General features: G+C 43.6%; 1 protein-coding gene across 2 annotated transcripts; it reads left to right on the top strand.

Annotated features, from left to right (window-relative positions):
* Window positions 1–5,183: 5,183 nt before the first annotated feature.
* RBMX2 (RNA binding motif protein X-linked 2) lies at window positions 5,184–14,667 on the top strand. 2 transcript variants are annotated; one of them, XM_065901201.1, is made up of 7 exons: window positions 5,184–5,229; window positions 5,273–5,300; window positions 5,478–5,593; window positions 6,942–6,993; window positions 11,651–11,780; window positions 13,472–13,649; window positions 14,115–14,617. In XM_065901201.1, exons 1-7 carry the CDS (start codon window positions 5,184–5,186, stop codon window positions 14,615–14,617), a joined length of 1,053 nt encoding a protein of 350 aa, XP_065757273.1. The 2 variants fall into 2 exon arrangements, with proteins under 2 accessions (XP_065757273.1, XP_065757274.1); XM_065901202.1 differs by having other exon boundaries at window positions 5,196–5,229; window positions 5,281–5,300; window positions 14,115–14,667.
* The last annotated feature ends 2,919 nt before the right edge of the window (window positions 14,668–17,586 follow it).

The following is a 17,586-nucleotide window of genomic DNA, read 5'->3' on the forward strand; positions in this document are numbered from 1 at the left end:
TATAGTACTGGCACAAAAACAGAAATATAGATCAATGGAACAGAATGGAAAACCCAGAGGTAAACCCATGCACATATGGTCACCTTATCTTTGATAAAGGAGGCAAGAATATACAATGGAGAAAAGACAGCCTCTTCAATAAGTGGTGCTGAGAAAACTGGATAGCTACATGTAAAAGAATGGAATCTGACTTTCTTGGCTTCATCTACAAGGCCCTTCACAAAATGGCCTGAACTCTTCCATCTTCATAGGATGTCCTGCCCCCCATTCCATCCCCTGGTCACACTATACACTTTAAAAAAATTGAAGTATAGTTAATTTACAGTGTTGTGTTAGTTTCAGGTGTACAGCAAAGTTAGTGATATAAATATATATATATATTCTTTTTCAGATTCTTTTCCATTATAGCTTATTACAAGATATTGAATATAGTTCCCTGTGCTATACAGTAGGTCCTTGTTGTTTACCTATATAATATTTGTCTTTCTCTTTCTGGATTACTTCCCTTAGTATGAAAATCTCTAGGTCCATCCATATTGCTGCACTTGGAATTATTTCATTCTTTTAATGGCTGAATAGTATTCCATTGTGTGTGTGTGTGTGTGTGTGTGTGTGTGTATATACCACATCTTCTTTATCCATTCATTTGTTGATGGACCCTTAGGTTGCTTCCATGTCTTGGCATTGTAAGTACACCATACACTTTGATGCTTTTGCCTTTGGTGGTTCTTCTTCTGCTGGTTCCTCTGCTTGAAACGCTCTTTCTGCATGGCACCCATCCCCTATCTTCCACCTGCATGGTGATTGCCTTCAAGGTCCAGCTCAACTGTTACCTGCCTTTCTGTATCTTTACATGACAATCTGCTTTCCATCCCCAGCTCCCTCTGACCCCAAGCAATCAGAATTAACTGATTCCTTATCTAGTTCCAATAGCATTTCACTCATGTCTTCATTTTGACACTCATCCTTTTGTGTTATATTTATTCACATATGTAATTGTCTGGCAACATTGTGAGCTGGTGTCTTGTGGTCTTGTTCACTGTAGTATCCCCAGCATCTAGCCCAGCACCTAAACACTCGCAAACACAGGATATGACTTTATGTTGGTGTTAGACGTGTTCTTATTTATTTTTTTAAATATATTTTTTAGCTTAAAAAGATACCAGCATGGAATACCACCTCCTTTGCTGTCACCCTGAGATAAACCACCAACATCTTTTCCCTGAATTATTGCAGAGCTTCCTAACTAGTCTTCCTGCTTCTACCTTAGGCATTCCCCCTCCCACTTCCCCGCCCCTGGCCACCTCCAATCTGTGGCCAAAGTGATCCTGCTAAAATGTAAGTCAGACTAAAATCCTTCAGTGGCTTCTCACCTCACATTGAGTAAAATCCAAAGTTGCCACCCAACATGGCCATGCCTGATTTGCTCCCCTGAACCCCACTTATCCTGTGCATAGTGGCTAAGGGTACAGACTTTGAAGCCACACTATCCTGGCTCTCCCATTGTGTGACCTAGGGTAAGTGACTTAACCTCTCTGTGCCTCAGTTTCCTCATCGGCAAAATGGGGATTACAGTATCTCCTTCATAGAGCTGTTGTCAGAAGTAAATGAATTAATATGTGTAAAGTACCTAAAACAATGTCTGGTACATGGTGGGTATTAAATTGGATTTTGTTAAATAAACAAAAATCTGTCATTCTTTCCCTTCCCTGCTCCTCTCCAGTCACTCTGGCCTCCTTGTTGTTTCTCAAACACACTCCTGTCTCAGGACCTTTGCACGTACTGTTCCTGCTACCTAGAACAGTCTTCTCCCAGATACCCCCATGGCTTGCAGATCTCCACTTCCATGTCACTTAATCGGGGGGGGGGGCTTCTTTGACTGACACCCTTTATAAAATACCAATACTCTCTCACTCTCTGCCCCCTAATGCTGCTTTATTTTTCCTTCATAGCATTTATCAACATTGAATGTATATTTATATGTCTGTTTTCCTTCTTCCCCAACAAGAATGTAAACTCCATAAGGACAGGAATTCCACTTGCCTTGTTTACTGTTATAACCCCAGCACTTAGAACAGTGTCTAGCATATAATAGTTGCTCAATAAATATTTGTTGAATGAATAAAAGACAAAAGCAAGAAAATTAAGATCATAACATGGCAATAAAAAAGTGTGATAAAGGTAAGATAGCTGGATAATGGTAAGAAAGTTCTAACAGTATAGAAAGGGACAAAGGGAAAATAAAAGCCTCTTTTCCCCTACCTTCATCTGTTTCCCTAAAGGTAACCATAACTGTGTTTTCAGTTTCATTAACCAATAAGTGTATTGTGTGCTTGCTATGTGTGCAGGAAAGTGTTTGAGGTTTGAGGTGCTGAGAGCTTAAAGATGCAGTCTTTACCTTCTGGGATCTCACAGTCTTTCTGGGGGGAGAGCATAAAAGAGTGGCGAAGTGCTGCAGAGTTCAGAAGTGAGAGCCATCACTGCAGGCTGGCAAGGTCAGGAAAGGTTTCCTGTATGAGAGATGCCTTGATGAGAGTTTGGAGCTTGGGCAGGTTTCAGTTAGAGAGAGGCGAGTGGCCCAGGGATATGGGGCTCTCTCAGAAGAGATATCTGGATTGGATAATGAAAGGGGCCCTTGAGGGAATGGATAGAAGTGGAACCTGGCTGAAGTTGAGGCTTCATGGTGAGGCGCAGTGGGAGAAAAGACTGGAGAATAGAGGCTGGGGCAGTTATAAGAGTACTGAAAGAGCTGGGAGGCATGTGACAATGACTCAAAACACCACTGAGAGTAGACGGATGTGTTTTATAGACACTGCAGTGGCACAATTATTAGGAATTGGTGATTGGATATATATATGTGTATATATATACATATGTATATATATATATTTTGCGGTACGCGGGCCTCTCACTGTTGTGGCCTCTCCCGTTGTGGAGCACAGGCTCCGGACGCGCAGGGTCAGCGGCCATGGCTCACGGGCCCAGCCGCTCTGCGGCATGTGGGATATTCCCGGACTGGGGCACGAACCCGTGTCCCCCGCATCGGCAGGCGGACTCTCAACCACTGCATCACTAGGGAAGCCCTGGATATATATTTTTGGGTGAGTAGTAGGGAAGACTGACGCATGACATCCCTGTTTTTGAACCTGGGCAACCAGGAAAATGGTGATAACATTGGGGTGTGGTGTGGTGGTGGGAAGTGGAGAGATGAATTTGGCTAGACATATTGTTCAGCTTTTCCTTGAATGTGGCGACTGCCTTCAGTTTCCTTAGCATTACCCACTGAACCTAAAAGTGAGCTCTGCATACAATGGGTGCTAAATGAATGTTATTGGTGGAGAAAGGAGTAGAAGCTGGGAGAGCTAAAAATCTTCCCAGTTTACCTGGGACATCTCCATGGATGTGCTTCCACTTGGTAGGAATTGGTAGGTAAGATGATGCCTAGAGATTTCCATAAGTCTTAGTGGAAAGGGGATGGGAATCCAGAGGACCCTCTGAATTTAATGTCTGAGAGGAGGACCAGCGTTTGCCATCCAAGGTGGCTGTTATTTCGTTCATCTTATTCTCCTCTTTTGCTTCATCTTCTTTTTGAACTCTGATGACTGAGGCCCAGGTATTTGCTCCAATTCTCTCATTTCACAGTTGCCTGAAGAATCCAGCCAGATAATACTGCATGCTAGTTTACCACTTTGCAGTGACTACTTCAACCCTACAACTAAGCAACCTAAGGTTTCTAGGAGCAGATAAAACCCATATGCAATCTGTCACTGTTTAGTTTTCATTGCCAAGGTAATTCTGCAAAGTTAATGAATAGCTGGGTTGGAGTAGGGGAGGGGAAAAGACACAGAATGAATGAAGAGAAACTGTCATTTATGGGCAGCCTCTGTTCTGCTTCTTGGCAAGACATTGGGTACATCGTGAACCACTGAGGGTACAGTTGTCATCATCACCATCGTCATCAAAGTACTTTTATGAAGTGCCTAGTTTCTGGGGCTCTGAGCTAGGCCTACACAGAGAACTACACAGCTCCGAAATTTCACTTTTAGACCATGCATGATCTGAGACCAGATACTGATGTCCACATATGCAAGATGGATTCAAGTCTTCAGTATGGTTTATTCACACATTATATGCCACCACCTCTTCTACATGTTCCTGATTACTTCTGGAGTAAAATCTATCAAGCAAATATACCCTGTCCCCTCGATGATATTATAGCTCTTTGAAGGCAGAGAACCCAACCTTACAATCCTGTCTACAGGCTTTCTATACAGGACAAATACAGATGCTTAGTAAGGATTGATGAATCAGCCAGACCTGATGGGTAGAGAGAGAGTAACTTTCAAGCTCTTTAACTCCTTTAAACCTCAGTTTCTTCTATAAAATGGGGACCATAATAGTATCTATAGACTTCACGGGGTTGTTACAAGGATAGAGGGCCAACGCATGTAAATTGATTAGCACACATTTTCTGCTCAACTGTTAGCTATTAATTTAACAATATGAATTTCTACCTCCCGCTTGAGTAGGAAAGTGACTACAGAAAAGGGGTAGCAGCTTTCACACAAATCTGGGTATTCAATTCAGCCTATGGAGGCACACTTGTCAGTTGCCTATGCATTGGGATTTGAGAGACAAAAAAGATTTACCCCCTCACGTATCTTCTTCACTTTTCTGCCATCACTCCTGAACAGGGATGATTTGATGGGGGTGTGCGTGTGAGTAATCGGCTGGAGTGAAGGATGGAGTGGGAATTAGCCCTGGGAGCGAAGGCTGGGACTCAAGTCGCCGTATCAGGCACCTTTTTCAGTCTTAATTCAGCAAACATTTATAGCTAACCCAATCAATGCCAGGCATCGTCCAAGAGCTAGGAGTCCTGTAACAGACCAGGCTCGCACTCTCGCCCAATTTCACAGAGGAAGGGAGGGACCAGAGAAAAACTCCGAGGGAACAAGTTCACCAGACCAGGAAAGCCGCTTCTCGACCTAGTGCGCAGGCGCCGCGCCCGCAGCGCGGCTGCGCTCTTCCGGCGCGGCGCAAGCTCCGCGGAGACCAATGGGCGCGCGGCTGCGTTCTTCCGTCACGGCGCAAGCTCCGCGGAGACCAATGGGCGCGCGGCTGCGCTCTTCCGGCGCGGCGCAAGTTCCGCGGAGACCAATGGGCACGCGGCGCTGGGGCTGCGCATGCGTCTTACGGCTTCTCCCGGAAGTCGCTTCCTAGGTTCTGAGCGTGAAGTCTGTTCCTAGGTTCTGAGCGTGAAGTCTGTTCCTAGCTTCTGAGCGTGAACCTGCAGAGATGAAGTAAGGCCCCAGAGCTTCCCTCTGAGGGGAGGTGTCGGGGACTGGCAGCCGGAGGTGGCCTGCCGGGGCTGAGGGGCGGGAGAGGCGGGGAGACTAGAAAATTAGTCCCCCAGTTTTGCTCTCCTTTACCTCAGGCCGGGCCGCGCTTACTTGTGCGCTTTTTCGCGCCCTGTGCAGCCCTTTAACTAAGGTTAAGCTGATCAACGAGCTGAATGAGCGTGAGGTCCAGCTGGGGGTAGCGGAGAAGGTGTCTTGGCACTCCGAGTACAAGGACAGCGCCTGGATCTTCTTGGGTGAGGCCCACATCTTTCTCCCGTAGGGCTCCTCATTCTCTCCTGACCTGCTCCCTAACATTTCAGCGTTCCCGCCCTTCAGTCCTCCCGACATTCATCACTCACTTTTATTTCCTTCCGCTCTCTGCCTGTGAATCCGTTTTCCATGTCTTTTCTCTCCCCCATTTCTAGTTTTCTCTCTCTGCCAAGTCAGTGCTCATGATAGGTACTGCTTGTCATTCACTATGCTAAGAATCGTGCCACTTGGTTTCTCAGAGACTTTTTTTTTATTTTTTATTTTTTTTTGCGGTACGCGGGCCTCTCACTGTTGTGGCCTCTCCCGTTGCGGAGTACAGGCTCCGGACGCGCAGGCCCAGCGGCCATGGCTCACGGGCCCAGCCGCTCCGCGGCATGTGGGATCTTCCCGGACCGGGGCACGACCCCGCGTCCCCTGCATCGGCGGGCGGACTCTCAACCACTGCGCCACCAGGGAAGCCCTCAGAGACCATTTTTATCACCCCCGTCCCCCCATTTATACAGCTAAGGAAACTGAGGTGCAGAGAAGTTAATAGACTTCCTTCCACATAGCTAGTAAGTGAAACAGCCAGAACTATGGGATTCTAGAACTCATGGTCTTAGCCCCTATCCCATATTACTGCCAACTCCCTCCCGCCCCATTCCCTTTCCCTCAGAATTTATTTTCCTCATCTAATTAGCTCCTGCCTTTTATCCATGGTCACATCACCATCTCTGTATTCACTTGTGTCACATCCAGTAGTTTGACAGGTTATTCAAAGAGGTTATTGCACCAGACATTGTGCTGAGCATTTTATAAACATTGTTTTATTTAATTCTTATAAAAATTCTGTGAAGAAAGTACTAATATCCCCATTCTAGTGATGAGGAAGGAAACATTTGCAGGGGAATTTATTTCCTATGAAATGCTTAACAATTGACTTTATAATCCTTAGTCTGTGTGAGTTGGGGTTAATATTTGCATATTTAAACTGATTTTGGATCTTAGCTGTTGAATTTGTAGATAAAGAGCACATGAGTTCAAGATATGTTTATGGAATCTAAGTTTTGTGCTGGAAACTATCTGCTTTGTCCAGAAGATTTTGGGTGTGAGGAGGATTAGTTTGGTTAGGGGTGGCCCCGATCTTTCCACTCAAAGTTAATCACTGTTTTTTCTGTACTACTGCTACATCTTCTATGTGTTTCTGTCATTGCATCAGACTGTGAGTTCTTTGAGGGAAGGCCCTGTTGTTTATTCTTCTTTGCACCCCCAGTGCCTGGCTGGAAGCATGCATGGCACATAGTAGACACTTGGTAAATGTTTGCTGAACTGAAATGTGTTTTTTTCTTCTAGGAGGGCTTCCTTATGAGCTGACTGAAGGGGACATCATCTGTGTGTTCTCACAGTAAGTCCCCTTTCATTTTCTGCCTTCTCAGTCATCAGAATAGTTTGCTTCCATAATGCATTTTATGGCATCACAAAAACCATTTATTTTAATTCTAGGCTGACCGGCCTCCCTGCACAGGGAGGGCTGGAGCTTCTGCTCTAGTTTAGATCAGTCCCAGGACATGGTGCTGGTACTCTCCCAATGTGGAAGATCCAAGAAGTTGGATGATTTAGGAGGCTGTCTTGGGGATTCTGGTCTATTTTTTATTACTCTTTCACTGAGGCCTACACTGGAACAGGCTGGAACTCCCAGGAAGGTACTGTGTTGGCCCATCTCTTCGGGCTCCTACAAACCCGTGGTAACTCATGATCACGGGGGCCCTTCTGGGCCCACACCTGTGTGGCATTGTAGGATTAGGGCAAAGCACAGAGGAATTGGGAAAAGAGCAACAGGTTTAGGCAATAGTTTGCTTGCTTTGTTTCTAGATTAGGGTAAGGTTAGTGAGCAGAGCCAATCTCTAACCGGAGGCTGAGAATCACAGGCTGCTGAGGAATAAGAATGTATAGGAGAACCTTATGTTCTTCATTCTGCTATGGGATGATAGCAGCAGCACTGGGTGGGAGAGGGTCTTGGCAGCTCACACTAGTAGTGGCAGCTGGTAGGAGAGGGGTTGGGCACAACCCCAGAGCTACATAGAGTAGTTAGTCCATAGGGCCGGAGGGCCTTGGCAGCTCACAGGAGCAGAGGGCCATGACCCCTGGGCTGTGTAGCCCTCAGGGGAAGAGGACCATGGTAAAAGGGGTTGGGCAAGCAAACACGGCTAGCACACCCTGGCAGAGTCATTGCCATGGCAGGGCATGGTTGGGCCTTCCAGTGGGCAGAGGGCCCTGGCTGAGTGGTTGGGCAACTTAGGGGGCAGCAGGTTCTGGCAGAATCGTTGGGCAGCATATAGGGCAGAAGGCCATGGGAAAGAAATTGGGCAAGAAGAAGGCCATGGGGCTTCCCTGGTGGCGCAGTGGTTGAGAGTCCGCCTGCCGATGCAGGGGACACGGGTTCGTGCCCAGGTCCGGGAAGATCCCACATGCCGCGGAGCGGCTGGGCCCGTGAGCCATGGCCGCTGAGCCTGCGCGTCCGGAGCCTGTGCTCCGCAATGGAATAGGCCACAACAGTGAGAGGCCCGTGTACCGCAAAACAAACAAACAAAAAACAAAACAAAACAAAAAAAACAACAAAAAAAGAAGGCGGCCATGGTAGAAGACCCTGAGAGGGACAGAGGCTGCTTCCTCCAACTCCTGGGTATTGGGAAGTTCACAGCAGGTACAGCCTATAATTTCCATCCCTTTGTGATACCTCTCCCTGATCCAGCCTTCCATCTGGGAGCTGTTTTTGTCTTATTTGCATTGAGTGTGTTTGTTTCACACAGCTAGTGTGTGTTTATTCCAGTTCTCTGTTCTGGCTATACACGTTGCTCTCCATGAAGATTGCCTTTGCGATTAATAACAGTGGCTTTCAAAAAGTATTTTGTTTTCTGATTATCAGAGTAATGTATAGTCATTATAGAACATTTGGCAATACCCTGAGAAAACCATAATTCAAGAAGTCATGTACCGAAATGTTCATTGCAGCTCTGTTTACAATAGCCAGGACATGGAAGCAACCTAAGTGTCCATCAACAGATGAATGGATAAAGAAGATGTGGCACATATATACAATGGAATGTTACTCAGCTGTAAAATGAAACGAAATTGAGTTACCTGCAGTGAGGTGGATGGACCTAGAGTCTGTCATACAGAGTGAAGTAAGTCAGAAAGAGAAAAACAAATACCATATGCTAACACATATATATGGAATCTAAAAAAAAAAAAGGTCATGAAGAACCTAGGGGCAAGACAGGAATAAAGACGCAGACCTACTAGAGAATGGACTTAAGGATATGGGGAGGGGGAAGGGTAAGCTGTGAAAAAGTGAGAGAGTGGCGTGGACATATATACACTACCAAAAGTAAAATAGATAGCTAGTGGGAAGTAGCCACATAGCACAGGGAGATCAGCTCGGTGCTTTGTGACCACCTAGAGGGGTGGGATAGGGAGGGTGGGAGGGAGGGAGATGCGGGAGGGGGGAGATGTGGGGACGTGTGTGTGTGTGTGTGTGTGTGTGTGTGTGTGTGTGTGTGTAGCTGATTCACTTTGTTGTAGGGTGGAGGCTAACACACCATTGTGGGGCAGTTGTCCTCCAATAAAAATGTTTAAAAAAAATTATAGTTATAAAAAAAAGAACATTTGGCAAAAAGAAAAAGTATAAAGAAGAAAATAGAATGTACTTTAAGGAAAAGCTGTTAACATCTTGGTGTTTTTCTTTATTGTTCTCTTTTCAAAGTTGGGCGTTATTTCTAATATTTTGCTGTTATAAATTATACTGCAATATACATTGTAGTATATACATCTTTGTATGCATCCCTGATGGTTTCCTTAGTGAAATTACTGGATCAGTATGGTAACATTTTAAAGATGTTTTATAAACATTGCCAGATTACTCTCTGAAAAGGTTGTTTCAGTTTCCACTGGAAAGGTGGTATCAATTTCCACTCTCACTAGAATAGTCATTTTTCTGAATCCAAATCAGTAATCGTTATTTAAAAAAATATTTGCAATACAGCCTCTCAGTATTATTTTACTTTGCCTTTATTTCATCATCAGAGAGGTTGAACATCCTTTCATAGATTTACAGGCCCTTATTATTTCTTTTTCTTTGTAAATTGTCTATTAATATCATTTGCCTATTTTTTTCCCTATTACTGTATTCCTCATTTTCTTACTGATTTTACAAGAGCTCTTCATGTGTTAAGGGTATGAACGTATTGTTGTAACACTTTATCATGTATTGTATTGCTGTGGACTTTTTTTTAATTTGATGTGTTATACTACATTGCTGTTATTCTTATTTCTTGATGCTCATTGTCCCAGTTTGGTCTGTAGTAGTCCCTTCAAGCCAACTCCTGTATTCTTTTTTCTTTTACTTTTTATTTTGAAATAATTTCTGGCTTAAAACAGGCAAGTTATAAAATAGTATAAAGTATACCTGTACCCCCTTCACTCGGAGTCCCCAGATGTTAGCATTTTACCACATATGCTTTGTTATTATTTCTTGCCACCTATACATATTTTTTTTAACCTTTTGAGAGTCAGTTGCAGACATGATGCCCATTTACTCCTAAATTCTTCAATGTGTATTTCCCAAAATACAAGTACATTCTCTTGTTTAACCTCAGTATAGTGATCAAATTCAGGAAATCAACACTGTTGCAGTATTATTATCTAATCTTATAGACTTTATTCAACTCCACCAGTTGTCCTGATAATGTCTTTTATAGCAAAAGGAAAAAAATGGCTTTCTAGTCCTTAATCTGTGATATAAATTGCAAACGTTTTCTCCTAGTTTGTCATTTGACTTTTGACTTTGCTTATTGTGATCTTTTTGCTATGCAAAATTATTATTTTTTAATTTTTATGCATTCATTTATTCATATGTTTAAATTATGTTATGGTAACGTCGACTTTTTAGGGGATGTACAATCTACAGATTTTCCTGAGTGTGGTTTTAGCCACATCCCATAAATTTTGGTATATATTCCCATTTTTGTTATTTTCTAAAGAGTCTGCCATTGATTTCTTTATTTTACTTTCTCTTTCATCCAGTTGTTAGCTTGGAGAGTAGGTTTCAAGTTCTAGGTAGGGTATTTTTTGTTTTAAAATATAATTTCCAGCAGTTTAACATTGTGGTTGGAGAATATGGTCTGTGCTGTTTTTGGAGATGATTGAGGTTTACTTTGAGACCTAGTCTACAGTCAATTTTAATATGTGTTTCATGGATTCTTGAGAAGAAACTCATCTTTTTGTACAATCAAATATATCTGTACATATACTAGTCTGATGTTAATATTTTTAACAATATAATTGTTATATTATTAGTTATATGTTTATTTGTATTTATATTATATAATTTTATATTACTTAATTCCTCTGGCCTATTTTATCAATTTTATGTGTTATGAACTCAAAGTGGTGTGTTAAAATCTCTCATAACTTTCACTCTTACTTGCTCATCCTATTTTTAATTATAATTTTTGATTTGTTGATTTATGCATAAAATTTCATGACTTTTGTTACGTATTAGGACCTTTTTCAGAGCAAAAGAGCCCTCTTAGTCACATGTAAATGTTTTTTTTTGTTGGCCTTTAAGTCATCTTTTTTTTTTTTTTTTTTTTTTTTTTTTGCGGTACGCGGGCCTCTCATTGTTGTGGCCTCTCCCGTTGCGGAGCACAGGCTCCGGGCGTGCAGGCTCAGCGGCCATGGCTCACGGGCCCAGCCGCTCCGCGGCATGTGGGATCCTCCCAGACCGGGGCACGAACCCGTGTCCCCTGCATCGGCAGGCGGACTCTCAACCACTGCGCCACCAGGGAAGCCCTTTAAGTCATCTTTGATCTTAATACTACCATCCATTTCTTAATTGGGTGTTCTTGATATATCTTTGTCTAACTTTTTATTTTTAACCTTTCGTTGTCATCTTGTTCTAGATGTGTCTCCCGTACAGACTATATTATTTGAGTTTTGTCATCCAATCTGAAAGTTTTTGCATTTTAAGTCAATAGTGTCTTAATCTTTTATAAAATAAATAGATATGGTGAAATTGTTAACATTAATTTGGTACGGGACAAGAAGACTGGGAAATCCAAAGGATTCTGTTTCCTCTGCTATGAAGACCAGAGGAGCACAATTCTGGCTGTTGACAATTTTAATGGGATCAAGGTGAGTATGCTTACTAAGCAGAACTTTTCCTTCATGTAGGGCTTCAGTTTCATTTCCCACCTGATAGCCACAGGCTCAAGGGCAGTACGGGTCAGCTGGGTGTGTTGTGAGGGTTGCAGAGGTTTGGGGACATATTGACCAGGAAATGATCCCAGAAAATAATTCCATTGGCTCATGACTCTGCCAGCACTTGTTCCTTTTACCCATCTCTTAGCAAACCATCTCCTCAGGAGCATAGGTACCATGACCCCCCACTCCCCTTCACCCGGCACCCAACCAGGCCTCTATTTCTCACCTTTCCCTCCTCACACTCCACTCTCATTTCTGGTATACTGGAGAACAAAGAGACTAGCAAATGCTGCTCTTCCATGCTGTCCTGTATCAGGAAATTTGGGGCTCCATCATGGTTTCATGGCTGAGGACATAGCCATGTATGTCTGTCATATGTCTCCACTGACTTAGCAGTACTGGGCCCTGGAAATTCTCTAGTTAAAATCTGATGACAAATTCTACAAAAGTAACTCATTCTGAAGTTTTCTCTCCTCTGTTCCCCTCTCTCTTCCACCCTTGTAAGTGAGACGTTTGGCTAAGAGAAGGGGATGGGGCAAGTCAGGCTTATCTGTGCTCCACGTGGTCCCTATGCTTGTTTAGGAAAAGCACTGCCGTTGAACGAGCATTGTCACAGGTCAGAGGGGTAACTCTTGACTTGGAGAGTTCGTCACTGACTGCACCAGTGTGGAACAACTGGAGATTATAGGACAGGGTGGAAAAAGGTTCTAGGCTTGATTTTTAAGAGAGCCGGCAGTCAAAGGGAGTCACCATAAAGGGAAGGTTTTCAAAAATGTTTTGAAATGGGGAATAAGATAGATGATAGAAAGTGCTCAGGCTTAAAGGTAAGAGTAAAAACTTGCTCTTGAATGGAACAGTAAAAGCCAGACATTTCAAATTTCAGATGGCTTTGTCTATAGAATAAGTCTGTATCTGCCTGAATGTTTTTGTTTTAAGTAAGGGGTCAATTTTTTGTTGTTCACCTGGAGAGTTGTGCTTTTCAGTGATAGTATCAGTGTGAGCCAGTTGTTCCAGTATGGTGGGGGTAGAGCAAGGTGTGAGGGCTTAAGAAAAAAAAAAATAGTCCTTTCTAGATTCCTTCCCCCCTCCCAACTATTGGTCTGCTTTGGCCTTGTCCTAATTGCTGTGTCGAGAAAGCAGCTGTAGCATTGAGCTCAATTTCAGGAATTCCCTCTTGCTGCCAGGCTTTTTCATGGTGTGTTTCACTGTGGGTGTTACAGATTGAGGGTAATTCATTGTTTGTGCGTCTGAACTCTTACAGATTTCCGTGCTGCTTGTGCTTTGGGGCAGTACTTCCCAGGCTCTTTTCACTTCATGGCACACGTAGAACGTGAAGATATTAGTATGGCACTCTGGGGTAAACTGATGACGCTGCCTAGTACAACTGCCCTGGGGGCTCCAGCTGCGCCAGGCCCCACCTGGCTGCCCCAAGGGCTGAGCGAATTAATGTGTAGGGATATGTGCTGTGACACACCAGTTGGGCAGGTCTGCTTTCAAGATTTCCCGAGAAATAGAATAGCGGGAGGGTAATGGGTATGGTTCAAACCATGGATTTCTGCAGCTGGGTTCAAATAGTTAGATAGGAGGGCTGTCTTTGCTGAAGCATTGCCTGTCTGTCTTAGATCAAAGGAAGAACTATCCGAGTGGATCATGTGTCTAACTATCGGGCTCCTAAGGACTCAGAAGAAATGGATGATGTGACCAGAGAGCTGCAGGAGAGGGGCTGCGGGGCTCACACTCCCTCACCGAATTCATCTGAGGGCTCTGAAGATGGCAAATCCACCAAAAAACACAAAAAAGGTAAAGCATTAAGGCCCAAGAGAAGATTCTGGGTAGGCTTAGTGTTTGCTCTTCTTAGCATTCAGTGAGAGTTGGTAATCAGTTCTTAAGTGTGAAGGGGGAAGGTGTGGGGAAGCTTACTTTAATTGGGAAAGGAGAGGTATCAGCAGAAGGCTAATGGTATGGGCTGAATTCTGTCCACCAAAATACATATGTTGAAGTCCTAACCGCCCTTCCCCACCCAGTAACTCAGAATGTGACTGTATTTGGAGGTAGGGTCTTTAAAGAGATAATTAAGAGTGGGTGTTGCCTTATACAGCAACTCGACATATCAAGGGTGACAGACATCCAGCTTGGCTTCTCGGGGGCACTTTTCTGGAAGTAGAGACTGTGACTGCTTCACGCTGCTGCCAAGGATGCTTTCCTTTTGCATGTCCTCCATCTTTTCCATCTTCCTTTTCTTATTTTGCCCTTCTTTTTCTCCAGACAGAAAGGAAAAAAAGAAAAGAAAGAAAGAAAAAGAGAAGACTGACCAGGAGGTACAGGCAGAGCAGCCAGCCTCCTCTTCATCGCCCAGAAGCAAGATGATAAAGGAAAAGGATGACCCTGGCTCTAAAAAGCACAGTGGCAAGAACTCAGAGAGGGGTCAGAAGTCAGAGTCCAGGGAGGTGTGGAAGCCCCACCCCAGCTCCCCTGAGATCAGGGCGACCTGCTGTGGTGGAACAGAGGACCGAGAGAGGGAGCTGAGGAAGGAGAAGCCCAAGCACGAACACAAGTCATCAAGCAGGAGGGAAGAGAGAGAAGACAAGAACAGAGATAGAGACAGAGGTCGAAGCTCAGACGCACATTGCAGCCGGCACAGTGGGCGCTCTGAGGGGCGTAGTCACAGAAGTAGAAGTAGGAGTCAAGATAAATCTCACAGGCATAAAAGGGCCCGGCACTCCCGGGACCGGGAGTCCTCTAATCCTAGTGACCACAGGCATCACTGAAGCCATAGCCTGTTCAGCTGCATGGTAGAATTGGAAATAAACTGTGTTTTCTTTTTGTTTTTGTTTGTTTTTCTTTTCTCTGTACACGCGCCTCTCACTGTTGTGGCCTCTCCCCTTGTGGAGCACAGGCTCCGGACGCGCAGGCTCAGCGGCCATGGCTTACGGGCCCAGCCGCTCCGCGGCATGTGGGATCTTCCCGGACCAGGGCACAAACCCGCGTCCCCTGCATCGGCAGGTGGACTCTCAACCACTGTGCCACCAGGGAAGCCCCTGAGCTGTGTTTTTAAAATGCAGTGAAATTCAGTTATGCTTTTACTATTTCTATATGTAGAATATCTGAGCATGAGTTCTTTTAATCCCTTGAGTGTTAGAATCATTGAGAGAGCTGTAGTTTTTAACAGCTAAATGTCCTGGATTTTTGAGCAAAATCCATTGTCCCTGGGAGTATACTTGGTACTTTTGGTACTTAACCGGAGTATGTATCCTAAATTTGGGTTCATAAATATGGCCCTTGAATTTGTGACCCCAATTTATGATGAAATGGCCAGGAAGGGGAAATATCAGGCAATTCTAGAATTCCAGTCTTTGTGAGATATTTAAAACCCTTGCAGTAACCTTTCCAGTTGGCAGGTATAACCATAGAGTAGAGAAGTGTGGCTTCACTAGGCTCAGACAGCTTGCGGTGAATGTGGTAAGGATTCTTAACATCAGCCTGCTCCCTTCCCACCTCCCCTCCCCTCCCCCTTTTTTGAAATTTTAGACGTTTTTGTTTTGTTTTGTTTTGGTTGATATGTCTCCACATCTTTTCCTTACAACTTTATTTATTTTATTGAGAAGAAATTAACATAAAATTAGCCATTTTAAAGGGAACATTCAGTGGCATTTGGTGCATTCACAGTGTTGTAAAACCACCAACCCTATCTAGTTCCAAAACTTTCATCATCCCAAAATGAAACCCTGTACCCATTAAGCAGCTACTCTCCATTCCCTCTTCCTCCTTGTCCCTGGCAACCACCAGTCTGCTTTCCATTTCTGTAGATTTACCTATTCTGGACGTTTCATATAAGTGGAATCATATAACATGTGGCCTTTTGTGTTCAGTGACTTTCACTTAGTATAATTTTTTTTTTTACATCTGTATTGGAGTATAATTGCTTTACAATGGTGTGTTAGTTTCTGCTTTATAACAAAGTGAATCAGGTATACATATGTTCCCATATCTCTTCCCTCTTACGTCTCCCTCCCTCCCACGCTCCCTATCCCACCCCTCCAGGCAGTCACAAAGCACCGAGGCAATATCCCTGTGCCATGCGGCTGCTTCCCACTAGCTATCTACCTTACGTTTGGTAGTGTATATATGTCCATGCCTCTCTCTCGCCCTTTCACAGCTCACCCTTCCCCCTCCCCATATCCTCAAGTCCGTTCTCTAGTAGGTCTGTGTCTTTATTCCTGTCTTACCCCTAGGTTCTTCATGACATTTTTTTTCTTAAATTCCATATATATGTGTTAGCATACGGTATTTGTCTTTCTCTTTCTGACTTACTTCACTATGTATGACAGACTCTAGGTCTATCCACCTTATTACAAATAGCTCAATTTCGTTTCTTTTTATGGCTGAGTAATATTCCATTTTATATATGTGCCACATCTTTATCCATTCATCCGATGATGGACACTTAGGTTGCTTCCATGTCCTGGCTATTGTAAATAGAGCTGCAATGAACATTTTGGTACATGACTCTTTGAATTATGGTTTTCTCAGGGTATATGCCCAGTAGTGGGATTGCTGGGTCATATGGTAGTTCTATTTGTAGTTTTTTAAGGAACCTACATACTACTCTCCACAGTGGCTGTATCAATTTACATTCCCACCAACAGTGCAAGAGGGTTCCCTTTTCTCCACACCCTCTCCAGCATTTATTGTTTGTAGATTTTTTGATGATGGCCATTCTGACTGGTGTGAGATGATATCTCATTTTAGGTTTGATTTGCATTTCTCTAATGATTAATGAAGTTGAGCATTGTTTCATGTGTTTGTTGGCAGTCTGTATATCTTCTTTGGAGAAATGTCTATTTAGGTCTTCCGCCCATTTTTGGATTGGGTTGTTTGTTTTTTTATATTGAGCTGCAAGCTCATACATTCTTAATGGCCAGCAGGCTTTGAACAGCTATGGTAGGTGCCTTTCTTACCACTCTGCTGCTCACCTTTTGACCTTTAGTTCATTAGACAAAAGAGCATTTTAAAAAATGAGGACTGACTTTATTTGAAGCTACAAATGCAGCCATTGAAACAGACCCAAGCAGTGACATCAGGACATAGTAGCTGCCAGATAGCATGTGCACATTCTCTCCTTCCATTCTCACCTCCCTCCCTCTCTTCCTCTTTCTCTGTTTTCTGCCTTTTTGAGGGAGGATGTTCATTTAGACTTCTTTCTAAAGTCATATGATAATACACTTGTTATCCATAGACTATCTCAAGAAGGATACTCTATCCATTGGTAATAGAAATTGCTTCTGGAGAGGAGAACCAGGTAGCATCTGGGAGAGGAGAGGGAAGGAGCCTTACTTTGCACTGTACCTTTTGTAACTTTTGAATTCCAAACTGGATTGGTATTACTTTTTAACAAAAACAAAGCCATATGTAAGATCAGTGTTGGTCATTATTGTGAACCTTTACAGACTAACTTTAAAACTTATGCTGCTGCCTGTGATGAACTTCAGTATGTAAGGGCAGAAATGAGTGAGTAGGTGAAGGCAGCCAAATTTGTGTATATGTGATATTTGGGCAGAAGTGCCTGCCATTCTGTTTACTAAAGTTCAGTTAACATAACATTTATGGACTACAGGTACAGCATAAGAGACCTTTACTTGCCTTGAATTATTTCCCTTGGGCATTTTGTATAAATCTGAGACCTTCCACTGGCCTAAATTCCTGGATAAAGCCTTGGTATGAGAATGACTAGTGAGTG

This window comes from Phocoena phocoena, chromosome X (genome assembly GCF_963924675.1).
Source record: "Phocoena phocoena chromosome X, mPhoPho1.1, whole genome shotgun sequence".
NCBI classification, from domain to species: Eukaryota; Metazoa; Chordata; class Mammalia; order Artiodactyla; family Phocoenidae; genus Phocoena; species Phocoena phocoena.